The following is a 27,270-nucleotide window of genomic DNA, read 5'->3' as shown; positions in this document are numbered from 1 at the left end:
ATAAAAACATTTTTACATGGTACGGACACAGAAATGGGCTTTACCTCTGAATAAACTTAGAAACTTTCCATCCAAACTAAAAGGGTGTATCTTCTACATGTTGCCAAGAAACCTAAACTGAGTACAAGGACAATTTTACTTTAATCAAGTTCCAGAATGCGAGTACACTGCTTCGAAAAGCGGTTTGTAGCAGAAGATGCAAGGGTGTGTGTAAAGCCATGTTTCTAGAATATACCAAAGGAAACACACACAACCCCAGCATGGCCTTTTGCCAACCCTCGATGCTGCTCCCTACTGGGGGCAGGTGGCTACTTCGTCCAGCTGACTGGGAATGTAATGCTCTGTGAGTGTGTCCCGGTGTCTGTTGAAGTCCTCCACTCTCTGCTTGTGGGTTTTGGATGCTCTTTTTTTTTTAGACGGAGTTTCGCTCTTGCTGCTCAGGCTGGAGTGCAATGGAACAATCTTGGCTCACTGCAACCTCTCCCTCCCAGGTTCAAGCGATTTTCCTGCCTCAGCCTCCTGAATAGCTGGAATTACAGGCACACACCACCACGCCCAGCTAATTTTTTGTATTTTTAGTAGAGACGGGGTTTCACCGTGTTGGCCAGACTGGTCTTGAACTCCTGATTTCAGGTGATCTGCCCGCCTCAGCCTCCTGAAGTGCTGGGATTACAGGCGTGAGTCACCAAGCCTGGCCTGGATGCTTTCTTGAGGATCCTTTCCATTGCCGCTTCTCCTGCATTTTCTCAAAGGCTGCCCGGGCCGGGGTCCGCTTGTCCAGGCCGTGCTGCTTCTGCTCCTCGTTCTTTTTGTTCATTCCCATTGATTCTGGGAGTTTAGCTTTGTCTTTGTCCTTCTTTTTCTTCTTCCGTTTGGTCACTCTGAGCTCTGCAACGCCTTTCGGCTTTAGGAGTCCTTTTTGGACCTGCTCGTAGGCATCCACGACACTCCCTGGTGCTTCGGTAGATGGACTTGCCACATTTTCTTTATCCGTTGATCTGTTGGTGGACACTTGGGTTGTTTCCATATCTTTGCTATTGTGAATAGTGCTGCAATAAGCATCCGAGTACAGGTATCCCTTTGACATACTGATTTCCTTCCCTTTGGATAGATACCCAGTAATGGGATTGCTGGATCGTATGGTAGTTCTATTTTTAGTTTTTCGAGAAATATCCATACTGTTCTCCATAGTGGCTGTACTAGTTTACACTCCCACCAGTGGTGTATGGGAGCTCCCTTTTCTCTACATCCTCACCAGCATCTGTTTTTTTTTGCCTTTTAAGTAATAGCCATTTCTTGAGGTAGGGTGAGATGATCTCATTGTAGTTTTGATTTGCACTTCCCCAATGATTAGAAAAAATGTTGGCTGGGCCTGGTGGCTCAGATCTGTAATCCCAGAATGTCGGGAGGTAGAGGCAGGAGGATCGCTTGAGCCCAGGAGTTTGAGACCAGCCATGGCAATATAGTGAGACCCTGTCTCTACAGAAAAAAAAAAAAAGCTACTCAGGAGGCTAGGGTGGGAGGATTCCTTGAAGCCGGGAGGTTGCAGCTGCAGTGAGCTTTGGAGTCCAACCATGTGGGCTCACGCTACTGCATTCCAACCTGGGCAATAGAGTAAGACCCTGTCTCAAGGGAAAAAAAAAAAAAAAAGAAAGAAAGAAAGAAAGCAAAGCAAAGAAAAAATTTGGGGCATTTATTCGTATATGTATTGGCCGTTTTGTATGTCTTTGGGTCTTTGGCCATTTTTTAAGTGAGATTATTTGTTCTTTTACTGTTGAGTTGTTTGATTTCCTTATATAGTCTGGATATTAGCTCCCCATCAGATAACTAATTTGTAAATATTTTCTCCTATTCAAGAGATTGGCCGGGCATGGTGACTCACGCCTGTAATCCCAGCACTTTGGGAGGCCGAGGCAGGAGGATCACCTGAGGTCAGGAGTTCAAGACCAGCCTGGCCAACATAGTGAAACTCCGTCTCTACTACAAATACAAAAAAATTAGCCGGGCACAGTGGCACGTGCCTGTAATCCCAGCTACTCAGGAGGCTGAGGCAGGAGAATCGCTTGAACCTGGGAGGAGGAGGTTATGGTAAGCCGAGATCGCGCCATTGTACTCCAGCCTGGGTGACAAGAGTGAAACTCCGTCCCCCCCAAAAAAAAGAAAAGAAAAGAAAAAAATAGGTTGTCTCTTCATTCTGTTGTTTCTTTGCTATTTAATTAATTAATTAATTAATTTTTTTTTTTTTTTTGAGACGGAGTCTCACTCTATTGGCAGGCTGGAGTGCAGTGGCACGATCTCGGCTCACTGCAACCTCCACCTCCCGGATTCAAGCAATTCTCCTGCCTCAGCCTCTCGAGTAGCTGGGACTACAGGTGCGTGCCACCACGCCCGGCTAATCTTTGTATTTTCAATAGAGACGGGGTTTCACCATGTTGGCCAGGATGCTCTCGATCTCTTGACCTCGTGATCTGCCCACCTCAGCCTCCCCAGTAGCTGGGACTACAGGTGTGCACCACCATGCCCAGCTAATTTTTGTATCTTTTGTAGAGATGGAGTTTCAACATGTTGCTGAGAATGGTCTTGAACTCCTGGGCTTAAGCAATCCACCTGCTTGTGCCAGCATCTGGTCTTATTTTAATTTTATTAATTTATTTATTTTGAGATTGAGTCTTGCTCTGTCGCCCAGGCTGGAGTGCAGTGGTGCAATCTCAGCTTATTCTAACCTCTGCCTCCTGGGTTCAAGTGATTCTCCTGTCTCAGCCTCCCAAACAGCTGGGACGACAGGCACGCATCACCATGCCCAGCTAATTTTTGTATTTTTAGTAGAGACGGGTTTTCATCATATTGGCCAGGCTGGTCTCAAACTCCTGACCTCGCGATCCACCCGCCTTGGCCTCCTGAAGTGTTGGGATTACAGGCGTGAGCCACCGCGCCCAGCTGTATTTTTATTTTTTAAATTAAAAAAAATTTGTTTTAGAGACAAGGTCTTGATCTGTTGCCAAGGCTGGAGTGCAGTGGTGAGATCAAAGCTCACTGCAGCCTCAAAGTACTGGGCTTAAGTGATGCTCCCGCTTCAGCCTCCTGAATAGCTGGGACCACAGGCATGCTGGTTATATTTAAAAGTAAAACACTGGCTGGGTGTGTTGGCTCATGCCTGTAGTCCCAGCACTTTGGGAGGCTGAGATGAGCGGATCATTTGAGGCTAGGAGTTCAAGACCAGCCTGGCCAATATGGTCTCTACTAAAAATACAAAATTTAGCTGGGCATGGTGACACGTGCCTGTAGTCCCAGCCACTTGGGAGGCTGAGGCACGAGAATCGCTTAAACCCTGGAGGCGGAGGTTGTAGAGAGCCAAGATCACGTCACTGCAGTCCAGCCTGGGTGATAGAGTGAGACTCCGTCTTAAAAAAAACAAAAATTAAAATAAATAAAATAAAAGTGAACCACTAAAAATCAGATTGCAGTGTCTTTATGCATGAGCCAGGGCTTGTTTGACCTCATGGTGACCTTTAATTTGGGAAAACCTGCCTGGCACGGTGACTCATGCCTGTAATCCCAGCACTTTGGGAGACTGAGGCTGGCGGATCACCTGAGGTCAGGAGTTCCAGACCAGCCTAACCAACATGGAGAAACCCCGTCTCTACTAAATATACAAAATTAGCCGGGCGTGGTGATGCATGCCTGTAATCCCAGCTATTTGGGAGGCTGAGGCAGGAGAAGCACTTGAACCTGGGAGGCAGAGGTTGCAGTGAGCCAAGATCACACCATTACACTCCAGCCTAGGCAACAAGAGTGAAACTCCGTCTCAAAAAAAAAAAAAAAAAAAAGGCCAGGTGGTGCAGTGGATCACGCCTGTAATCCCAGCACTTTGGGAGGCCGAGGCGGGCGGATCACGAGGTTAGGAGATTGTGACCATCCTGGCTAACATGGTGAAACCCCGTCTCTACCAAAAATACAAAAAATTAGCCGGGCGTGGTGGCGGGCATCTGTAGTCCCAGCTACTCGGGAGGCTGAGGCAGGAGAATGGTGTGAACCTGGGAGGTGGAGCTTGCAGTGAGCCGAGATTGCACCACCGCACTCCAGCCTGGGCAGCAGAGCGAGACTCCATCTCAAAAAAAAAAAAAAATTTGGGAAACCCCTACCTGTCTGTACCTGTAGGTCTTTTCTCTGGGGTCTGGAAGAAGAATCCTTCAATATCCTGCCTTCTGGTAATCTGAGAGCAGGGCGAGAAAAGGAAGATCAGAGTTCCACCCTTAAATCTGTAGGTTTTCACTCCCCCCTCTCCTTTGCAGTCCCGTGGAGTCTCCATCTGAGCCCTTTCCTCGTCCAGGCATCCCGATGTTGGTGGATGGCCCATCTGAGTGGCCAGCCCTGCGCTTCTTGCTGTTGGCTGTGGCAATGTCTTTCTTCGGCTCAGCTCTATCCATAGATGAAACACGGGCGCATCTGTTGTTGAAAGAAAAGATGATGCGGCTAGGGGGGCGGCTGGTGCTGAACACCAAGGAGGAGCAGGCCAATGAGAGGCTCATGATGCTCAAAATCGCTGAGATGAAGGAGGCCATGAGGACCCTAATATTCCCACCCAGCATGCACTTTTTCCAGGCCAAGCATCTCATTGAGAGAAGTCAAGTGTTTAATATTCTAAGGATGATGCCAAAAGGTAAGGTTTGGAAAGGGGTGGCTTGGGGTGCTGGGAAGGTAGAGGGACTCATCTTGGGGCTATTACTGTGCTTGTGGCTGTTGCTATTCTAGATGGAGCAGAGAAAGCCTCGCTCAGCTGTTCTCCTCCTCTGTCCTTATGGGTAGACTAGGAAAAGGGTGTTGGAAACCAAAACCCCTGCTTCCTGGGGGACTCGCAGACAGTCAGGATTGGAAAAGCATCCAGCCCTGAGACTTTGCTGTTCCCTTTATAGTTTTCCCAGGGGTTAAGCTACCACATAGGATACAATGTGATATAGCATCCTGGAGTAGTATAAACACACCTCCATGAAACATGAAATAATTAGCATCCTGCACATATAAATAGCCAGGGGTGGTGGTGTACCTGTAATCCGAGCTACTCTGGAGGCTGAGTGGAAAGTATCGCTTGAGCCCAGGAGGTGGAGTTTGCAGGGAGCTATGATGGCACCACTGCACTCCAGCCTGGGCGACAGAGCAAGACCCTGTTCCCCAAAAAATGTTAATTTTTTTCTTTTATTAAAAAAAATTTTTTTTTGAGACAGAGTCTCACTCTGTTGCCCAGGCTGGAGTGCACTGGTGCTATCTTGGCTCACTGCAACCTCTGCCTCCCGGGTTCAAGTGATTCTCCTGCCTCAGGCTCCTGAGTAGCTGGGATTACAGGCATGCACCACCACGCCTGGATAATTTTTGTACTTTTAGTAGAGACGGGGTTTCACCATGTTGGCCAGGCTGATCTCGAACTCCTGAGCTCAGGCAATCCACACTCCTCGGCCTCCCAAAGTGCTGGGATTACAGGTGTGAGCCACTGCACCTGGCCAAAAATGTTAATTTAAAATGTAAAAATAATAGCAACTTGCAGTTTACAAAGACTTCTCAACACCTGTTTTTTTTTTCTTTTTTTCTTTTTTTTGAGATGGAGTCTTGTTCTGTCGCCCAGGCTGGAGTACGGTGGCACGACCTCAGCTCACTGCAACACCCTTCTTCCAGGTTCAAGCAGTTCTCCTGCCTCAGCCTCCCGAGTAGCTGGGATTACAGGTGCACGCCACCATGCCTGGCTAATTTTTGTATTTTTAGTAGAAATGGGGTTTCACCACGTTAGTCAGGCTGGTCTCGAACTCCTGACCTTGTGATCTGCCTGCCTCAGCCTCCCAAAGTGCTGGGGTTACAGGAGTGAGCCACCGTGCCCGGCTGTTTTTTTTTCTTTTAATGTTCTAAATAGAGATTAAAAAAATAATAATAATCATGAGGTCAGTAAAGTAGCATCCCCAGTTGCTGGGAGGCATTAGAGGGTGACACACTATAGCTCATGCAGCTGGGACAGCTGTCTGGGGGCTCGTGTCAGGGCCAGGGGCTGGACGGGTGCAAGAAGCGCAGAGGGACAGCATGCACTGTGCCTAGGGGAGCAAGGGACACAGCTGGTGTCTGGTCGGGAGGACAAGCATGGGGACTCAAGTGGCAAAGCCTGCAGGCCAGAAGCTGTACAGACACAGGCCCAGCGCAGGGGATGAAAAGCCAGTGGGAGAGGAGTTGAGGGGCAGGATGAGAGGATGGAGGACAAGTGTGTGAACAGGACTGTGGCCCTGGGGCTCATCCCAGTGTATCCCGTCATGCAGTGTTGGGTGGCCTCATTGAAAGGCTTGGGCTCCCAATGGAGAGCTAGAAGCCAGTGGAGCCCCGACTTGAACCTCAGTTCTCTGGTTCCAAGCCTGATGCCCTCTCACTCTTCCATGCTGCCTGTCTTGGACAAGATCACCCCTGGCTCCTGATTAGTGAGGCATGGAAGCCCCATCCTTAAACTAGAGCCTTAAACAAGTTCCGAGAAACATGTCTGGACAGAAATCCTTCTGCTCGCACGTCTTCTTATGATCCACACTGTCCCCACAGCCCCGGAGCCCTGGGATGGGACTTCACCCCTTTGTCCCCACAGCCCCGGAGCCCTGGGATGGGACTTTACCCCTTTGTCCCCACAGCCCCAGAGTCCTGGGATGGGACTTCACCCCTTTGTCCCCAAGCCCTGGAGCCCTGGGATGGGACTTTACCCCTTTGTCCCCACAGCCCCAGAGTCCTGGGATGGGACTTCACCCCTTTGTCCCCAAGCCCTGGAGCCCTGGGATGGGACTTTACCCCTTTGTCCCCACAGCCCCAGAGTCCTGGGATGGGACTTCACCCCTTTGTCCCCACAGCCCCAGAGTCCTGGGATGGGACTTCACCCCTTTGTCCCCACAGCCCCTGGAGTCCTGGGATGGGACTTCACCCCTTTGTCCCCAAGCCCTGGAGTCCTGGGATGGGACTTCACCCCTTTGTCCCTAAGCCCTGGAGTCCTGGGATGGGACTTCACCCCTTTTTCCCCAAGCCCTGGAGTCCTGGGATGGAACTTCACCCCTTTGTCCTCACAGCCCCAGAGTCCTGGGATGGGACTTTACCCCTTTGTCCCCAAGCCCTGGAGTCCTGGGATGGGACTTCACCCCTTTGTCTCCACCGTTCTTCTTCCCTCTCCAGGGGCTGCCTTGCACCTCCATGACATTGGCATCGTGACTATGGACTGGCTGGTGAGGAATGTCACCTACAGGCCTCACTGCCACATCTGTTTCACCCCGAAGGGGATCATGCAGTTTAGATTTGCTCACCCAACTCCCCGTACATCAGAAAAATGTTCCAAGTGGATTCTGCTGGAGGATTATCGGAAGCGGGTGCAGAACGTCACTGAGTTTGACGACAGGTGAGTAGTAGTTGAGAAAGCACATGTCCCAGGCCTGTCATGGGGTGGTAGTGGGTAGGTGTCTCCCTTGGTACAAACCTATAGATAAAAATCTAGCTTTAATAAAACATGAGGCAAGGCTGAGTGCGGTGGCTCACGCCTATAATCCCAGCACTTTGGGAGGCCAAGGCAAGCAGATCACTTGAGCCCAGGAGTTGCCAGTCTGGTCAACATGGTGAAACCCCATCTCTACCAAAAATACAAAAAATTAGCCAGGCGTGGTGCTGTGCCTGTAGTCCCAGTTACTTGGGAGGCTGAGGCAGGAGGATCACTTTAACCCAGGAGGTTGAGGCCACAGTGAACTGAGATGGAGCCACTGCACTCCAGCCTGAGTGACAAAATAAAACCCTATCTCAAAAAAAAAAAAAAAAAAAAAAAAAGCATGAGCACCTTTTTCTTTTAACCTTACAGGATACTTTGCTCCACAAAAGCATTCAACACCTTTTCTATCCATAGTAGTTTTCTGGTGCATTTAAAATCTACAAAAAACATTATCAGCAACAGTATTTTTGTTTGTTATTATTATTATTATTATTATTATTTATTATTATTTTTTGAGACAGGGTCTTGCTCTGTCACCCAGGCTGGAGTGTAGTGGCGTGATCTTGGCTCACAGCAGCCTCTGCCTCCCGGGTTCAAGCAATTTTCCTGCCTCAGCTTTCTGAGTAGCTGGGATTACAGACATGTGCCACCACGCCTGGCTAATTTTTGTATTTTTAGTAGAGACAGGGTTTCACCATGTTGGCCAGGCTGGTCTTGAACTCCTGACCTCAGGTGATCTGCCCATCTCGGCCTCCCAAAGTGCTGGGATTACAGGCATGAGTGACCGTGCCTAGCCAGCAACACTATTGCTGTAGCAAATGAGATTTGTCTGATGCTTAATAAGACCAGAGAGAATAAAAGTTCCTAGCTCCGAAGTGATGACAACCTAGCTGGAAGATAAATCTTCTTGAAAACCTGATGCAGCAACTTCCTAACAGACTTGTATAGTATCATTATTATTACTACTATTTAAGACAGGGTCTCATTCTATCATCTAGGCTGGAGTGCAGTGGCACAATCTCGGCTCACTTCAGACTCAACCTCCCAGGCTGAAGCAATCCTCCTGTGTCAGCCTCCTGTGTCAGCTGAAGCAATCCTCCTGTGTCAGCACCCTAGAGGTGTGCACCATCATGCCCAGCTAATTTTTTGTATTTTTTTGTGAGATGGGGTTTTGCCGTGTTGCCCAGGCTGGTCTTGAACTCTGGGGCTCAAGCCATCCTCTCGCCTTGGCCTCCCAAAGTGCTAGGACTACGGGCATGAGCCGAGCCATTGTGCCTGGCCTTGTATAGTAATATTATAAGTGACAATTAGTTTGATCACAGAAATGTCTACAGAGTGCTCCCCTGAGGTTACTTCCCTTTGTGAAATGAGAAACGTGAAGCTCAGCAAGGTTAACTATCTTATGCAAGGACACACAGCTGGTAAATGGCCAGTCAGGGATACAAACCTGGGTGCTGATTCGAGTTATTTCCATTCCACTCCCTTCATTAACCTGCTTGAGCTGCCATAACAGAATACCACAGGCTGGGGGGCTTAAACAATAGGAATTGATTTTCTCAAGCCGGGCACACTGGGTCATGCCTGTAATCCTAGCACTTCGGAAGGCTGAGGTGGGAGGATCACTTGCACCCAGGAGTTCAAGACCAGCCGGGTGGCCAGGCGTGGTGGCTCATGCTTGTAATCCTAACACTTTGGGAGACCGAGGTGGGCGGATCACTTGAGGTCAGGAGTTCAAAACCAGCCTGGCCAACATGGCAAAACTCTGTCTCTACTAAAAATACAAAAAAATTAGCTGTCTATGCTGGCAGGCACCTGTAATCCCAGCTACTCGGGAGGCCAAGGCAGGAGAATCACTTCAACCTGGGAGGCAGAGGTTGCAGCAAGCTGAGATCATGCCACTGCACTCCAGCCTGGGAGACAGAGCAAGACTCTGTTTTTAAAAACAAAAAAAAGAAAGAAAGAAAGACTAGTCTGGGCAACATAGTGAGATCCCCATCTCAACAAAAAAATAAAAAATTAACCAGATGTGGTGGTGCACACCTATAGTCTCAGCTATCCCAGGGGGCTGACATAAGAGGATTGCTTGAGCCTGGGAGATTGAGGCTGCAGTGAGCTGTGATTGTGACACTGCACTCCAGCCTGGGCAACAGAGTGAGACCCTGTTTCAAAAAAAAAAAAAAAAAAAAAAGGAATTGATTTTCTCATGGTTCTGGAGGCTGGAAGTCCAAGATCAAGGTGCCAGGGCAGGGGTGGTTCCTCCTGAGTCCTCTCTCCTTGGCGTGCAGAAGGCTGCCTCTGGCTGTGTCCTCACATGGCCTTTCCTCTGTGTGTGCACTCCTGCTGTCTTTTCTTCTTCTTCTTCTTTTTTGAGATGAGTCTTGCTGTGTCGCCCAGGCTGGAGTGCAGTGGTGCGATCTCAGCTCACTGCAACCTCCGCTTCCAGGGTTCAAGCAATTCTCTTGCCTCCCTAGTAACTGGGATTACAGGCACGAACCACCACGCCTGGCTAATTTTTGTATTTTAGTAGAGACGGGGTTTCACTATGTTGGCCAGGCTGATCTCGAACTCCTGACCTCAAATGATCCACCCATCTTGGCCTCCCAAAGTGTTGGGATTACAGGCATGAGCCACCGCGCCTGGCCTCCTCTTCTTACGAGGACACCCATCCTATTAGAGTGGAGCCCCATCCTTACAACCTCATTTAGTCTTAATCATCTCTTTAAAATTCCCTTCTCCAAATGAGGGCTAGGGCTTCAATATTTGAATTTGGGGGCTTGGGGACACAAGTTAGTCCATAACATCCCCCCAAAAGAGCTTGGTCTAGTTTCCTGTCAGTGGGTATAGGAAGAAAAAAAAAGAGAGAGAGAGAGCTTTTTGGTCTAGAAAGTACAGTGGGGTCAGACTGGCCAAGCATACAGAGGGAGAACAAGGAGCCAGGAGAGACTGGCTGGTGAGCTCTCCTCTTAAGCAGTCTCCTGTGTTTGGGGTTAGGGTTTAAGCAGGCAGTGGGCTGCCTGGCCACAGGACCCACACTTATATCGTGAGCCTGGGAATGCTCCCCTTTGCCCCTTCCTTATCTCCACTCTAGGGTACATCCTGTGAGCTGCTAGCTGGGATATGCAAGGTGGGTAGCAGTCCTATGGGTGCCTGGGGGCAGTGTCCTGGATCATGCCTCTGCCACTCCCCACTTTGTGTCTTGGACAGCTTGCTGAGGAATTTCACTCTGGTGACCCAGCACCCAGAGGTGATTTACACAAACCAAAATGTTGTCTGGTCGAAATTTGAAACCATCTTCTTCACCATCTCTGGTCTCATCCATTACGCACCAGTGTTCAGAGACTATGTCTTCCAGAGCATGCAGGAGTTCTACGAGGACAACGTGCTCTACATGGAGATCAGAGCCAGGCTGCTGCCGGTGAGCCCAGCTCTCCTCTCCGTCCCTCCCACCTCCTTTGCTCTGGCCTGACTCAGATCTTAGCTGGTAGAAGACTGAATTCTCATGAATTGACCACCTAGGTCTCTGGTGCAAGGGATCATGTGCCTTTCCAGGGGCCGCCATGAGCAAGGAAACCTGAAATGGACTGGGCAGGCTCCAGCAAAACTGGGAACACATTCCGCGCTGCCCTTTTCCCCCCTGTTTCTCATGGTTCCCCGTTCTCCCCTCTGCCATGATACTCAGGGCCTCGTGACACGAGCTGAGAAGGAGGAGAACTGGGATAGAGCCATCTCAGGGGCCAAAAGAAGGGGTTTCAAAAATAAAGGGAACCACATGGCAGGGTGAGGGCAAGAGACATGCAGATAGATAATTGTCCATGGGATTTGGAAATTACAAGGTCACCTTTGAACAGTTTCAGTAACATGCTGAGAAGAGAAACCCCATTTCTGGGAGTAGAAAAATGAAACACACGGCCGGGCACGGTGGCTCACACCTGCAATCCCAGCACTTTGGGAGGCCGAGACGGGTGGATCACAAGGTCAGGAGTTTGAGACCAGCCTGGACAATATGGTGAAACACTGTCTCTACTAAAAATACAAAAAATTAGCCGGGCGTGGTAGCAGGAGCCTGTAGTCCCAGCTACTTGGGAGGCTGAGGCAGGAGAACACTTGAACCTGGGAAGCAGAGATTACAGTGAGCCAAGATCGCGCCACTGCACTGCAGCCTGGGTGACAGAGCGAGATGTTGTCTCAAAACACACACACACACACACACAAACACACAAAGAAAGGAAAAGAGAAAGAAAAATGAAATGCAGGTGATGAATTGGAGCCAGGTTTGGCTGATTAAAGGCTCTGACTGTGATTTGAGAGAAAGAACGTCGAGATAGCTGGAGGGAACCACAGGGTCCACAGGTTTCTTTTTAGGATGGAGAGACTTGTTTTTGCATACAGAAGGAAGAAGTGTGGAGAGGTTAAAAAGAGAGGGGAGGCCAGGCGCACTGGCTCACGCCTGTAATCCCAGCACTTTGGGAGGCTAAGGCTAGTGGATCACTTGAGGCCAGGAGTTCGAAACCAGCCTGGCCAACATGGCGAAATTCCATCTCTACTAAAAATACAAAAATTAGCTGGTGGCCGGGCGAGGTGGCTCATGCCTGCAATCTCAGCACTTTGGGAGGCTGAGGCAGGAGGATCACGAGGTCAAGAGATCGAGACCATCCTGGCCAACGTGGTGAAACCCTGTCTCTACTAAAAATGCAAAAATTAGCTGGGCATGATGGCGCATGCCTGTACTTCTAGCTACTTGGGAGGCTGAGGAAGGAGAATTGCTTGAACCTGGGAGGCGGAGGTTGCAGTAAGCAGAGATTGCATCATTGCACTCTAGCCTGAGTGACAGAGTGAGACTCTGTCTCAAAAAAAAAAATTAGCTGGCATGGTGGTGTGCGCCTGTAATCCCAGCTACTCGGGAGGCTGAGGCGGGAGAATCACTTGAACCCAGGGGGAGGAGCTTGCAGTGAGCAGAGATACCGCCATTGCTCTTCAGCCTGGATGACAGAGCGAGACTCTGTCTCAAAAAAAAAAAAAGAAAGAAAAAAGAAAAAAAAATTTTGATTTTAAGGAAGGAAGTTTGGAGAGAGTGAAATGGAAAGGAGTAGAAAGAGACCAAAAGAAGGGAGCGTCATCAAAAAAATCTGATTTTTGGGTCTTGCATTTTGGCCAGAAGCAAAGGATAACTGAGGTTAGGTACTCTGAGATGGACTGACCCCAGGCTCCGTGTTGGTGGGGGAGGGATCTTTCGAGGAGAGCAGCCCTAGGTGCTCAAATACTGCTAGAGTTTTATTTCAGTGAGTTGATTGGAGAGAACTTTCCTGAGGATGTTTTTGTTGGGCTGAGGGAGATAGGGTATTGTGGGAGTGGGCAGGATCCCTGGGTGTTCTATGTGGTGAGCTCAGAAGGGTTTGAGCTGGTTAAAGGTTTTCAGTGGCTTGGGGAAAGTGACCTTTGGTAGAGTCTTCTCCACATCGTATCCAAGAGAGTCTGCTCGTTCATTTACATATTGATCGGATACACAAATGCCTTGGGGACTGACTGTTAAGCTTGTGGAGAGGCCCACATGGTGGCAGTATTTTAGTTTTGTTAGCATATTGTGTAGTCTTTTATAGGCTCTGAAGTTTATTGTTTGTAGACCCAGAAGTGATAGGGCTCCGCAGGATCAATACACACTGAACAAATTCATAAGGGATAGATGTGTAAACAAGAAAGTCAGAATGCTGTTATCATTCGGACCAGACACTTATGCTTCATCAGGAAACTCTCTTTTGTTTTCTTTCTTCTTCTTCTTCTTTTTTTTTTTTTTTTTTGACAGAGTTTCTCTCTGTCGCCCAGGCTGGAATGTAGTGGCATGATCTTGGCTCACTGCAACCTCCACCTCCCAGGTTCAAGCGATTCTCGTGCCTCAGCCTCCCGAGTAGCTGGGACTACAGGTGCACACCACCATGCCTGGCTAATTTTTTGTATTTTCAGTAGACGGGGTTTCACCATGTTGGCCAGGTTGGTCTTGAACTCCTGACCTCAGCTGATCCACTCGTTATTCAAGTTATTCCAGTTTGTGGGTCTCAACTCTCCCTTTGCTTGACATCCTGGACTGACCCACCTTTTTCCTTAGATACGGGGGTTTTTTTGTTTGTTTGTTTGTTTGTTTTTGTTTTTTTTTTTTTGAGGCAGAGTTTTGCTCTTGTTGCCCAGGCTGGAGTGCAATGGCACCATCTTGGCTTACTGCAACCTCTGCCTCCTGGGTTCAAGGGAACCTCCTGCCTCAGCCTCTGGAATAGCTGGGATTATAGGCATGCACCACACCTAGCTAATTTTTGTATTATTAGTAGAGACAGGGTTTTACCATGTTGGCCAGGCTGGTCTTGCACTCCTGACCTCAGGTGATCCACCCACCTCGGCCTCCCAAAGATTACGAGCCACCATGCCTGGACTTTTCCTTAGATATGTTAATACCCTTGGTGAGTTTAGCGGCAAGGCTGGATCCTGGAGAGTCCGATCTCTTGTGTGATCTGCATGTCGCCACTTGGATCTGTTGCTTGTTTTCTATTTTAACTCTCTGAGTGCAGAGTTATATTTCCATTTCTGAGTTCTTGAGAAGTGGGAGAGGAACATTAACTTTGCCTTGCAGTGGAGCTTTCATCAGTTTTGTGGACAGAGCAGACAGATAAGACACAGGACACAAATCATCCTTTTAAAAGAAAAGAGAGGGTCTCATCTTTCATTGAGAAAAGAATTTCTGAAAAGGGAGGCGCTGGCAAAAATTGATGAGCTGACTTTGCTCCTGGCCTAGGTAGGCCGGAAGAAACTGCATTTCCCAGAGCAGGTGATTCTTGTGTTGTTTGTTTGTTTGTTTGTTTTTGAGACATTCTCTGTTGCCCAGGCTGGAGTAAAGTGGCGTGATCTTGGTTCATTGTAACCTCCGCCTCCCGGGTTCAAGTGATTCTCCTGCCTCAGCCTCCCGAGTAGCTGGGATTACAGGTGTACACCACCGCATTCAGCTAATTTTTGTATTTTTAGAAGAGATGAGATTTCACCATGTTGGCCAGGCTGGTTTCCAACTCGCGACCTCAAGTGATCCACCCACCTTGGCATCCCAAAGTGCTGGGATTACAAGCGTGAGCCACTGCGCCTGGCTAATTTCTATTTGGAAGCCTCTCTTCAGGGTTGGACTCCAGTCCGCTGAGGCTCACCCTTCTCTCCTGAGCAGTTTCAGCCCCACCCAGCTGGCAGGTCAGCAGCCCCTCCTTCATCCTTTCTGGGACCATGGTTTTCCACTTCACTCCTTCCTTTGTTCCCTGTAATGTAGTTCTGTTCAGTAGCCTGAATGCATTGCTTTGTGTTATTTATGCCATAATGTATAAGCCTTGATTTCCCAGGTAAATTGTGACTTATTTCAGACCAACCCAGATCTTACATAGCCTGGTATCCTCAGCAGGCCCCAGTAGTGGTCATCATGCATGTGGATGGAGGTTCTCAAACATTGGAGTGCGTATGAAGAATTTGGAGGTGCTGTTTAAAATCAGCTGTTGGACGCTGACCTCCCAGGTTCTAATTCTGTGCTGTTTGGTAGGATCAGAAAGCTGTAAAAATAACTAGCACCCCTCTCCCAGCCCCCTTCCTGTGGATTCTAATGCAGGTGGCCTGACCCAGACCACACTTTGAGGAAGGAACTGCTTCACCTTGACTTTTTTTTTTTTTTTTTTTTTTGAGACAGAGTTTCACTCTTGTTGTCCAGGCTGGAGTGCAATGGTGTGATCTCGGCTCACCGCAACCTCTGCCTCCCGGGTTCAAGCAATTCTCCTGTCTCAGCCTTCCAAGTAGCTGGGATTACAGGCATGCACCACCACGCCTGGCTAATTTTGTATTTTTAGTAGAGATGAGGTTTCTCCATGTTGGTCAGGCTGGTCTCGAACTCCCGACCTCAGGTGATCTGCCTGCCTCGGCCTCCTAAAGTGCTGGGATTATAGGCGTGAGCCACCGCGCCTGGCGAGATGGGGTTTCACCATATTGCCCAGGCTGGTCTCGAACTCCTGAGCTCAGGCAATACACCCACGTCGGCCTCCCAAAGTACTAGGATTACAGACGCGAGCCATGCCCAGCTACTAATTCATCTTATTGATATCGAAACTAAAGCTTGGAAAGGTCAAAGAGCTTGATGAAGGTCACACAGGTAGCAAGGGGTGACTAGACCCAGACCAGGGCTCCTAAGTTCGTCGCTTTCCTCACCGCGCTGGGCTCTCTGAGCGTCTTAATAGCCACGCCCACCTCAAATGGCGATCCCAGAGGGCATCTGGCTTCAATTTTCCTTTTTCCAGAGGGGAGATGGATTCCCTGGAATGGAACTGGGCCCTGGTAGGGGAGAACTTCCTGTTGGGCAAATCCTGACAACTGTCTTGGTGTGGGAGTGCGTAGGGAACTCCGACCCTTGCAGAACCCTGGGATCTTCGTGGGTGGAGGGGAAGAGGATAGAGGAGGGGAGGGAGGAGGCGCTGAGACAGAGACTTTCATCTTGAGCCTGGTGGGGAGGCACGTGGGAGAAGTTGCTGAGCGGTTGGATCGGAGGGAGGAAGAGAAGGGCCAGAGCACTGGCTTCCTGTTCCATCTTCCCCCTTGTTCTGCAGGTGGCCATTTTCTCCTTCCAGAGCCGGAGGTGGAGAGACTTGGGGGCCTGCCCAGCTCAAGTCCTCTGTCCTCACTCTGCCCGCCTCCGCCCGTCCCCCAGCCAGCCTTTGGAGAAGGTGCTGGGCTGCTAGGATTTGGGATTCTGGTGGAGGGGGAGGGGGAGGGGATGTGACCATTTGTTCGGGTCTGACCCTGGAACAAAGGCTTTTGACACGGAGAGTCTAGGTCTTAATGCCCCCCATTAGCCAGAGTGGGGGAGCCACCAACACATTAACAACTAAAAACAGTCTTCACTGGAATCCTTTTGCTGAGCCGCCTCGCCTCCCCCTGCCTGGTCGCGGGCTAATTCCGGCCGGGGCTGCTGTGGACGGACCATCCTGGCCGCTGAGCCTCCCATTGTGTTCCTAATGCTCAGTAACAAAGGCTGCTCGCCGGTAGCAACAGTCGCTAGGCGGGTCTTATCTCCTGGGCTCCGGCCCCTCCCCCCACGGCAGAGTCTGAGGCCCAGACTGGGTCCCCTGAGTGTTTAGCATGGGGCTCCTCCAAGACCCCGGAGGGTTATCCACGGGGGATGGCCCTGCTGGCACTTATGGAGGGGAGAGCTTATGGGAGACACGTCGGTGGCAGAGAACCTGTGACAGTCGTTCCCAGACGTTTTCTAAGACGTTGTCATTCATACAGTAAGCATTTCTAGTGCTCCCCGTACCCGTGCTCCCCAGTCCCCATGCTTTTGCCTGGATTCTTAGCAGACCCTTCATTCAAAATTCCATTTGGCTCCTTGCTATATGAAGCGAACCCTGTGTCATGTTGCTGGTATCGCTTTACGAGAACACGCACCGTCTTAACTGCTCCCTTTTTGACAGGACTCATCCGACTATGCTGTCATTGTGCTATTTACTTGTCTGTCAGATTGGAACAGTGGCAGATCTTCACCCCAGCTGTATATCGCACCCTAGCACCACCTGGGAGATTACAGACACCAAGCTTCTACCCCACAGATTCTGATTTGGTTGCTGTGGGGTGGGACACAGGCATTTTTCCTCTCCTTGAGTGATGCCAATGTGCCGCCAAGGCTGAGATGTCACTCTAGTGACTGTCACCTTTCTACAGGAGGGGGCAGGGGCCTCCTGATGACAGGAGATGACTCAGGGCAAGCAAAATTCTGAAATGTGGTCGGCCTCCAGACCCACTAATTATGCAGGGGGGCTGAGTTTCTCAATTTTTTTTTTTTTTTTTTGAGACGGAGTTTCGTTCTTGTTGCCCAGACTGGAGTGCAATGGTGCAATCTCGGCTCACCGCAACCTCTGCCTCCCGGTTTCAAGCGATTCTCCTGCCTCAGCCTCCCGAGTAGCTGGGAATACTGGCATGTGCCACCACACCCGGCTAATTTTCTATTTTTAGTAGAGATGGGGTTTCTCCATGTTGGTCAGGCTGGTCTCAAACTCGTGACCTCAGGTGATCCGCCCGCCTTGGCCTCCCAAAGTGCTGGGATTATAGGCGTGAGCCACCATGCTCAGCCTTCTCAAACTTTTAAAGCCTCAAAATCCTTATCTGTAAAATGAGACCTACCTCATAGTGTAGTTTTGAGGGTTAAATGAGATTATGGCATAAAGCCCCCTGCATATGCCTGGTATGTAGTAGAAGCTCAACACTTCTTAAGTGAATGATACTCTGGTAGTGAAAGCTCAGTGAAACTGCCAGCACTGGCCAGGTGCAGTAGCTCATGCCTGTAGTCCCAGCACTTTGGGAGATGGTGGCAGGTGAATCCCTTAAGCTCAGGAGTTCGAGACCAGCCTAGGCAACATGGCAAAACCATTGTCTCTACAAAACAAGACAAAACAAAATTAGCCAGGTATGGTGGTATGCACCTGTGGTCCCAGCTACTCAAGAGGCTGAGGTGGGAGGATCACCTGAGCCTGGGAGTTCAAGGCTGTTCAAGATCATGCCACTGCACCGCAGCCTGGGAGGCAGAGTGAGACCCTGTCTCAGAAAAAAAAAAGAAAAGAAAAAAAGAAATTCCGAGTCCTTGTTTCTGTTCTGATACAAACCAGTTGTATGACCTTTACAGCACTCTGCTCCCAAATTTCCCCATGAACCACTCTGTCACCCAGGCTGGAGTGCAGTGGTGCGATCTTGGCTCACTGCAACCTCTGCCTCCCGGGTTCAAGTGATTCTCCTGCCTCAGCCTCCCGAGTAGTTGGGATTACAGGCGCCTGCCACCACGCCCGGCTAATTTTTGTATTTTTAGTAGAGACGGGGTTTCGCCATGTTGGCCAGGCTGGTCTTGAACTCCTGACCTCAGGTGATTCGCCTGCCTCGGCCTCCTAAAGTGCTGGGATTACAGGCATGAGCCACCATGCCAGGCCTCAGAGATCTTCTTTTAAGCAGAGCTGTCATTTGTTAATATTTTTTAAAGGTTATTTCTTTTGTCTTCCTTCTATTCTGCTACCACCCATCGCTCCTCCAACATCTGTCTATTTGCCCTTGCTGCCTGGGCCTTAGTACTTTTAAAACTCCTGTGGACAGCACTCTCCTTGAATTAATATTTATTTATGGAGCTGCTGCTCTGGTGCCATAGGAGAGGAGGTGGGGAGAGTAAAACTGCAAGGACTCTACCCTGGAGGAGCCTCCAGTCTAGCTGCGGGGTGTGGGCAGGAGACTCAGTAATGACAGGGTGGTCAAGGCCAGGACAGAACCCTATTCTTCCCTGCTGTGAACCAGCTGGATGAGTCCAAGACAACTGCAGGTAACAATTGTGGGTTGGGTTAACGCAGCGGTTCTCCAACTTTCTGGTACCAGAACCTCTTTATATTCTTAAAAATTTTTGATAATTTCAAACGCCTTTTATTTATGTGGATTATATCTATTGATATATCCTGTATTAGATGTTAAAATTAAGAAATTTTCTTTCTTTCTTTTTTTTTTTTTTTTTGAGATGGAGTTTCGCTTTTGTTGCCTAGGCTGGAGTACAATGGCACACAATCTTGGCTCACTGCAACCTCCGCTTCCTGGGTTCAAGTGATTCTCCTGTATCAGCCTCCCGAGTAGCTGGGATTACAGCAAATTTTTGTATTTTTAGTAGAGAGGGGGTTTCACCGTGTTGGCCAGGCTGGTCTTGAACTCCTGACATCAGGTGATCCACTCGCCTTGGCCCCCCAAATTGCTGGGATTACAGGTGTGAGCTATTGCACCCAGCCAAAATTAAGAAATTTTCTAGCCGGGCGCGGTGACTCACGCCTGTAATCCCAGCGCTTTGGGAGGCTGAGGCGAGCAGATCATGAGGTCAGGAGTTCAAGACCAGCCTGACCAACATGGTGAAACCCTGTCTCTACTAGAAATACAAAAAAATAGCTGGGTGTGGTGGCATGTGCCTGTAATCCCAGCTACTCAGGAGACTTGCTTGAACCCAGGAGGTGGAGGTTAAAGTGAGCCGAGATTGCACCACTGCACTCAAGCCTGGGTGACACAGCGACACTCCGTCTCAAAAAAAAAAAAAAGAAAGAAATTATTCTAAATACAAACACATAATCTATTATCGGCATTATCGGTCAGAATGATATCACACATGCTGCAGCTTCAGGAAAATTCTACTGTATATCCATGAGAGAATAAGAGTGAAACAGACAGTGAACCAAGATTGTGCCACTGCACTCCAGCCTGGACGACATGGCAAGACTGTTGCAAAAAAAAAAAGTTAAAAAAATTTGTTTTGTTTTGTTTTGTTTTTTTTGAGATGGAGTCTTGCTCTGTCGCCCAGGCTGGAGTGCAGTGGCATGATCTCAGCTCACTGCAACCTCCAACTCCCGGGTTCAAGAGATTCTCCTGCCTCAGCATCCCAAGTAGCTGGGATTACAGGCGCCCACCACCACGCCCGGCTAATTTTTGTATTTTTAGTAGAGATGGGGCTTCACCATGTTGGCCAGGATAGTCTCCAACTCCTGATCTCGGGTGATTTGCCCGAGGTGATCTGCCTCCACCTCCCAAAGTGCTGGGATTACAGACGTGAGCCACCGCACACGGACTAAAAATTTGTTCTGTGCACAGATAGATGGTGGCCTTCCTTGAAAAGATGTGAAGCACCAAAGAAGTTAGACTGGGGGCTTATATTCCATTTTAACAACTGGTAATAAATTGTGAAGAAGTGACAAGATGAAGGAAAAGGGATTTGGGCTTCTAGGGACAGTAAATTGTGGGCAGGTAAACATATGGGGGAAACTAATGGAAGATAAGGGCAATTTTATAAGGCTGGTTTGTGCAGACTCATCTTGGTAACAACTTTCTGTTTCCAGTGGTAAGGGTGATTTTCCTGGTATGGGAGAGGGGAGGGCGACACCTTCACAAAGGGAAATTTAGGCAGATGAGGTGGGCAAAGAGCTCTTTCTTCATTTGCTGCTTCTTAATTGCCTTCAGCTAAAAATATTCCTTCTGCTAAAGTGGCCTATTTGGGGTGACGTATTCTGACCCCCTTCAGTAAATAATAATAATAATAATAATAATAATGGACAATACTAGATCCTGAATGAACAGTACCTAAGGTTCTTCCCTCTGGCACGCTCTGGCAGCCTTAGAGTTCAGTAGCCCTGAGCCTGGCTGTGCCAGGTAAGGCAGTCAGGGAAACTGCCCGAGCAGAGTGAGTGGCCTGGCCAGGTGCAGGGTGTGGGGGGGCTGTGTGACGTGCCAGGCTTCATGGGGGCAGCAGAGGAAACAGAAGAGCAAAGACCAGTGGAGAGCCTCACTGCCTGCTCCCCCACTGCCCCTGCCTAGGCAGCGGGGCAGCACCCTGGAGATGAGAGAGCAGCAGTGCTGTTCTGCAGACCTGGGGGAACACGGGGATCTGAGGGACTGCCCAGAGACAAAGGACACACAATGGCCGCAGCCTGGAGGGGTGTGGGAGGCCCCAAGGCTGGGGAGACAGGAGTGAGGCAAGGGGCTGGTGGGAAATAAACAGAGAAGGTGGACTCCCAAGGGCCCATTTCCTGAGATGCCACAGAGGCAAGAGCCGACTCCCGGGAGGAGGAAGGGCATTTCTCCCTTAGTGAGGGGACAGCTCCTGGCTCCCACTGCAGCTCTCAACCTCGGCTCCTTGAACCCCCACCCCCAGGCAGCTCTTGGCTCTGTGTGGAGCCACCGTTCCCTTGGTCAGGACTAGCAACCTTCTCTGACCCATCCAGTCACAACAAACTGCTTCTTCTTCTGAGAGGTCATGTGCTTCTCTTTAGCACTTATTCTATTGTTTTTTGTTTTTTTTCATTCCTTTTTACAGACAGGAACTCACTCATTGCCCAGGCTGGTCTTGACCTCCTGGGCTCAAGTGATCCTCCTGCCTCGGCCTCCCAAAGTGCTGGGATTACAGGCGTGAGCTCTTTTTAGTGGGTCAAGTCTATCTCTCTGACCATATTGTCGCTCCTGAGGGCAGCTATCTTGTCTATTAGCATTTTTTCATCCCTTCTAAAGCCCAGCCCTGTTCCTTTTACATCGTAAGGACTTAATTGATGCCATAGAAGTAATCGACATCTCCATATTATTGCTCCCTATCTCCTTCACCCCACAGTCTCTGCAGAAATTCCCACATCTTTTTTTTTTTTTTTTAGTTTTTTTTAAGGCGAAGTCTCGCTGTGTCGCCCAGGCTGGAGTGCAATGGCGCGATCTTGGCTCACTGCAACCTCTGCCTCCTGGGTTCAAGTGATTCTCCTGCCTCAGCCTCTTGAGTAGCTGGGACTACTACAGGCACACACCACCACATCCGGCTAATTTTTGTATTTTTAGTAGAGATGAGGTTTCACCATATTGGCCAGGCTGGTCTCGAACTCCTGACCTCGTGATCTGCCCACCTCGACCGCCCAAAGTGCTGGGATTACAGGCGTGAGCCACCGCGCTCAGTCCTTTTTTTTTTTTTTTGCAGTTTTTACGGTTTTATTTAAACACAAAACGTGCACATGAGCTGTCTACTCATTTTCTTTGCTGCGCAGCCTGGCATTGGGGTTGGTGACTCTGATGACCAGCTAGGCAACTCTTTCCACGATGGCTTTGCGGTTCTTGGAGGAAACGTTGTGAGCGATGTCAGCACAGGGAGATTTGTTGCACATCGGCAGCACTTCCAGCTCCTTGACGTTGTGGACCAGGAACTTCTGGAAGCCACTGGGCAGCATGTGCTTTGTTTTTTTTGTTGCTCCCATAACCACTGTTGGGCATCAAGATCTGGCCCTTGAACCTTCTACGAACCCTGCTGTGAATACCTCTGGGTTTCCGCCAGTTATGGTTAATTTTGACATATCGGTCAGACTGGTGCCAGATGAACTTTTTGGTTCTCTTTTTGACAATCAGGCTTCACAAGTGGTCTGAGGGTGGCCATGATGCCAAGGAGGAGATGGCTGCCACCTCTGTAGGCAGCGCCGAGGAAGAGAGAGGGCCCCCCCACTTTTTTTTTTTCGAGACAGAGTCTTGCTTTGTCACCCAGGCTGGAGTGCAGTGGTATGATCTTGACTCACTGCAACCTCTGCCTCCCGGGTTCAAGCGATTCTCCTGCCTCAGCCTCCCCAGTAGCTGGGATTAACAGGCACGTGCCACCATGCCCAGCTAATCTTGTATTTTTGGTAGAGATGGGGGTTTCACCATGTTGGCCAGGCTGGTCTCGAACTCCTGACCTCAAGTGATCCCCCTGCCTCGGCCTCCCAAAGTGCTATGATTACAGGTGTGAGCCACCTTTCCCCATTACACACCTCCCTTCCCTTAGCTTCCTTGTCACCTGCCCACTCCCAGCTCTCCCCACTCTGCTCTCACTGTGTCCCCCTTGTTGTCCCTGGTGGCGGTGGCCGCCTTGCAGCTGCTGCACCTGGAGTTAGGGAAGCAGTGGGGAGGTGAGCAGGTAGTGGGGAATGACGTCATTCTCAGATCACTCTTTCCAGCTTTCATCCTCTCCCCCCGTGACCTGTTCTTCAACCATTATGCACATGCTTAATGGCCACCTACCCTCATGTGTGCCAGGCGCTGTTTTAAGTGCGGTGACCCAGCAATGAAGGAGACAGGCGGGCATCAGCATCAGGGTTATCCCAGAGCCAGCTAGGAATTCCCCATGCAGCAGCAGAGACAATGCCCAAGGCCGTAGAGGACCTGAACAAGGGAAGCACAAGTCCAGCCTGGCTGGACATTTGGGAACAAGGCCACTTGGCCTAATCCAAACACAAATAAAACTGTTTTGTGGGTCCCCTGACCCCATCTACTTTTCCCAGAGCTTGTTGATAGCTGGGAAGGAGTTGACTGGGAAGGAGGTGGCTGAGAGCCGGTGGCTGGGAAGGAGGTGGCTGGGCAAGGGTGGCTGGGCAGGGGTGGCTGGGCAAAGGTGGCTGGGAAGGGGTGGCTGGGAAGGGGGTGGCTGGGCAGGGGTGGCTGGGCAGGGGTGGCTGGGTAAAGGTGGCTGGGCAGGGGTGGCTGGAAAGGGGGTGGCTGGGAAGGGTGTCTCTCGCTGCTCATCTGACAGCTCCTGGTTGTGCTTTCTTCCCAGGTGTATGAGCTCAGTGGAGAGCACCATGACGAAGAGTGGTCAGTGAAGACTTACCAGGAAGTAGCTCAGAAGTTTGTGGAAACTCACCCTGAGTTTATTGGAATCAAAATCATTTATTCGGATCACAGGTGAGAGACAATATTGCTGAAGAGCTCGGGTTGGGAGACTGGGATGCAGGCAGTGCTGCTAGGCTGGGAGGGGAGGGGTGAGAAGCGGGGCTGGGAGGCCGGGAGAGGCCCAGCAGTGGTGCCAAGGAGCTGTGCTGTGCCTCTGTGTGTGAGCACAGTAGTAGGTAAGTGCAGTGACCCAGCAATGAATTGCTGCCTGAAGCCACTTCTAGTTCAGGTCTTCACCCCCAAACTGAAATGAAGAATGTGTGAATTGCCCAGATAATTCTCAGCTGTGACCCCACATTGGCCTGGTGACTCGTTTATGAGCGTAATGGTTTTGCCCGAATGTTTGGATAATTGGCCCGTTTTTGGTTTCAATTTGCCTCTGGGTTCTGTGTGTGGTTGTGTGTGAGTCCTTGATCAGGGAGACACCCTGAGTGGCACTGGCTCAAGTCTGCGTGTGGGGACCTCCAGTAGTACCATGTGCGTGGCCTGGCACGTGGCTGAAAGACCCACTCTTTTTCCCAGGGAAGCACAGAAAGCTTTGCAGCTTAATTGTCCTTCTGACTTTACCAGACAAGACCCCTCCCGTCACTTTAAAGAGCAGCCAGTCTAAGGCTGGGACCCGTCCATGGTCGCAGCTGCAAGGGCAGCAGCCAGTGGGGTCCCTCGGAGTCAGGCACCGGGCGGGCACCGAAGGGATCCGGCAGCGGCTCCCTCTGCTCAGCTCACCCGCGAGCCTGGGCTCTGGAGGGCACTGACTCCCCAGGAGCCTCCTCCCATGCCCAGTCTTCCTGAGTCCCCTTCCCTTCCATGGGGCCTGGGGCCTGGAGGAGCTGAGCTCTGGCTTTGTGCCGGTCCCCCTAGGAGGGAGCTTGCGGGATGGGCCCACGTTCTGCTCAGAGGCTTCCTGGTGCTAGGTTCCCTTTCCCAGGGCCAGTGGCAGGAGGTGTGAGGGCTGAGCTGAGTACATCAGCACCCCCAGGTTCGCCTAGGCTCTGGGGAGAGGACATGGGTGGGGCAGGCCAGGAAGGCTTTGTCCCCACAGAGCCAAGGATTAGAGCAGGAGAGCCAGTGGGAGGGCAAAGACCTTGAGCCTGTCATGGGCTTGCGCCAGACCCTGTGTTTTGGGGCTTTTGTTGTCATGCTGCCTGCCTTGCCCCTGTAGGGTTCTGCAGTGCCCAGGGTCTTGCTGACTTAATCAGCAGGACGCCAGATGGTTACTGGGTCTAGCCGACCCATCAGGGACTTGGGTGACCTGTGGCCCTTTGCAGGTGTCCAGTGGACAGAGAGCTGCCCCTGAGCTGCATCCATGTCTACTCCCCCAACAGAGATGCAGGGAGAGCTGGGAACAAGGCCACCTGGCCTCCTCTAAACGCAGACAAATAAAACTGTTCCCGTGGGTCCTCTGACCCCACCTACTTTTCAGAGACTACAGGTGCCCCCAGAGCCAGCAAGCGTCTTTGATAAGAATGGATTTGGGCTACATATCTCTCAGGGGTCACAATGGCCTGGTCGGGGTGGGGTCAGGAGGGCAGGGGTGCCTCAGGTTTGGGAAATGGGTCCTGCACACTTGGGGCCGGCCCAGCCCTGCACGGAGGGAGTGCTCTGGGGTTTGTGCTCTGTCTGTGCTGGGCACTGTCTCCTGGCTTCTCTGTCTCTCTCACAGATCCAAAGATGTGGCTGTCATCGCAGAATCCATCCGAACGGCCATGGGGCTCCGAACCAAGTTCCCCACGGTGGTGGCAGGGTTTGACCTGGTAACCCATGCTGTGAACAGAAGGGCTGCCTGTTAAGGGGACATGTGAGGATGCCTGTCTGGGTGGAGCAGCAACTCCCCGGGAAGGGAGCGTAATGTTCCTGTTGGTACCCTGAAATCCCAGGGCAGGCTCAGGCTGCTGACCCTGCAGGGCTGCTCAGAGCTCAGCACTGACCCTCTTCAGAGACCTACAGGAGACAGCCATCACTGGAGAAGGGAGAGCAGACAGCCAGTTCTGTCTAACAAGCTAACAAGGAAAGTTCCAGAATAAGGATGGCATTCAGGGAGTTTGGACCACAGTTATGGGCTCATTCCCCATGGCCCTGCCCGTGCCCTTTTTTCTATCCCACACTGCTCACCTAGGTGTGGCTCTTAAAACCCTCACCAGCCCCTGTAGCACGCGGGGTGGGGATTGGGGGGTAATGTCTGGAAATAGAGTCCAGGATGGAGCCAGCCCTTTGCAAATCCTCAAGGTAGTGATATTTGTCCCTCCCTCTCCAGCCATCATGCCTGGCCACACCAGTTTTTGAAGCTACACATTCGTAGGTGTTGTCATTGTCCCATACCTCCCCACCAAATCAAAGCACAACCAGGACATTTCTTAGGTGACAGCTTGGCAATCTCATAAAGAATCTAGGCCGGGCGCAGTGGCTCACGCCTGTAATCCCAGCACTTTGGGAGGGCGAGACAGGTGAATCACCTGAGGTCTGGAGTCCAAGACCAGCGTGGCCAACATGGAGAAACTGCATCTCTACTAAAAACACAAAAATTAGCCAGGCGTGGTGGCCTGCACCTGTAATCCCAGCTACTTGGGAGGCTGAGGCAGAATCGCTTGAACTCAGGAGGCAGAGGTTGCAGTGAGCTGAGATTGCACCATTGCACTCCAGCCTGGGTGACAGAGCAGGACTCCATCTCAAAAAAAAAAAAAAAAAAAGAATCTAGATTAGGCCAGGGCCGTGGCTTATGCCTGTAATCCCAGCACCTTGAGGGGCCAAGGTGGGAGGGTCACCTGAGTCCAGGAGTTCTAGACCAGCCTGAGCAAATCGGTGAGACCCCGTCTCTAAAAAGTATATATATATATTTTTTGCTCTTGTTGGCCAGGCTGTAGTGCATTGGTGCGATCTCGGCTCACTGCAAGTTCCGCCTCCTGGGTTCATGCCATTCTCCTGCCTCAGCCTCCCGAGTAGCTGGGACTACAGGTGCCCGCTACCTCACCTGGATAATTTTTTGTATTTTTAGTAGAGACGGGGTTTCACCATGTTAGCCAGGATGGTCTCGATCTCCTGACCTCGTGATCTGCCCGCCTCGGCCTCCCAAAGTGCTGGGATTACAGGTGTGAGCCACCGCGCCCGGCCTGCTCCTGGTCATTCTAAAAAGGCCGCGTGACAAAGGTCCCGGCAGTGGTGGCAGGGTACAAGGAAGGGTGTGCACAGGCTGCAGGGCACGCCATCAGCAAGTGAGGCACATGCCCTGCAGACGCCTCCCTGTCCCTCTCTGTCCTGCAGGTGGGGCATGAGGACACTGGCCACTCCTTGCAGGACTACAAGGAAGCTCTGATGATCCCCGCCAAGAGTGGCGTTAAGCTGCCTTACTTCTTCCACGCTGGAGAAACAGGTGAGCCTGCGGGATGCGAGCAGGGGCAGCGGAGGTGGTCAATGGGAGAGCTCCTGGCCATGGGCCCATGCCTCAGGGTTAGAGCCTACAGGCGTTTCCAGAGCCCTTTCCTGTGCTCTGTCTCATTTAATCCTGACAACAGCCCCATGGAGAAGGAATAACAAGGATAATAGAATCAGCCACTTTACATGTATTA

The 27,270-nt window shown here is 50.6% G+C and overlaps 2 protein-coding genes and 1 pseudogene across 5 annotated transcripts in view; 1 reads left to right on the top strand and 2 right to left on the bottom strand.

Moving 5' to 3' along the window:
• ADA2 (adenosine deaminase 2) overlaps positions 1–27,270 on the top strand; it is a 44,489-nt gene that overhangs the window by 7,734 nt on the left and 9,485 nt on the right. For 2 of the 4 annotated variants that reach the window (XM_054470061.2, XM_054470062.1), the window contains exons 2-7: positions 4,293–4,660; positions 7,180–7,399; positions 10,685–10,895; positions 23,592–23,719; positions 25,371–25,461; positions 26,966–27,074. In XM_054470061.2, coding sequence (XP_054326036.1) covers positions 4,339–4,660; positions 7,180–7,399; positions 10,685–10,895; positions 23,592–23,719; positions 25,371–25,461; positions 26,966–27,074 — 1,081 coding nt within the window. In that variant the 5' untranslated portion in view covers positions 4,293–4,338. Of the gene's footprint in view, positions 1–2,039; positions 2,089–4,292; positions 4,661–7,179; positions 7,400–10,684; positions 10,896–23,591; positions 23,720–25,370; positions 25,462–26,965; positions 27,075–27,270 lie in introns of those variants that run through there. The other 2 variants (XM_054470063.1, XM_054470064.2) reach the window with 2 other exon arrangements.
• LOC129023674 (protein FAM32A-like) lies at positions 198–4,309 on the bottom strand. The gene is made up of 3 exons (XM_063663363.1): positions 4,153–4,309; positions 705–957; positions 198–403 (listed from the first exon to the last, which is right to left on the bottom strand). Exons 1-3 carry the CDS (start codon positions 4,307–4,309, stop codon positions 292–294), a joined length of 522 nt encoding a protein of 173 aa, XP_063519433.1. The 3' UTR covers positions 198–291.
• On the bottom strand, positions 22,009–22,442 carry LOC129023394 (large ribosomal subunit protein eL32-like; annotated as a pseudogene).

This window comes from Pongo pygmaeus, chromosome 23, assembly GCF_028885625.2.
Source record: "Pongo pygmaeus isolate AG05252 chromosome 23, NHGRI_mPonPyg2-v2.0_pri, whole genome shotgun sequence".
Classification (NCBI taxonomy): Eukaryota; Metazoa; Chordata; class Mammalia; order Primates; family Hominidae; genus Pongo; species Pongo pygmaeus.
This window is presented reverse-complemented; position numbering and strand designations above follow the sequence as displayed.

What these genes read in the sequence shown, in the direction of transcription:
- LOC129023674 (XM_063663363.1), bottom strand. Translation starts at nt 4,309, where the DNA reads ATGGAGACTCCACGGGACTGCAAAGGAGAGGGGGGAGTGAAAACCTAC. An exon ending in CCCAGAGAAAAGACCTACAG is followed by an intron (nt 958 to 4,152) that starts GTACAGACAGGT and finishes CATCTACCGAAG; the next exon opens with CACCAGGGAGTGTCGTGGAT. An exon ending in TGGAAAGGATCCTCAAGAAA is followed by an intron (nt 404 to 704) that starts GCATCCAGGCCA and finishes TAAAAAAAAAAG; the next exon opens with AGCATCCAAAACCCACAAGC.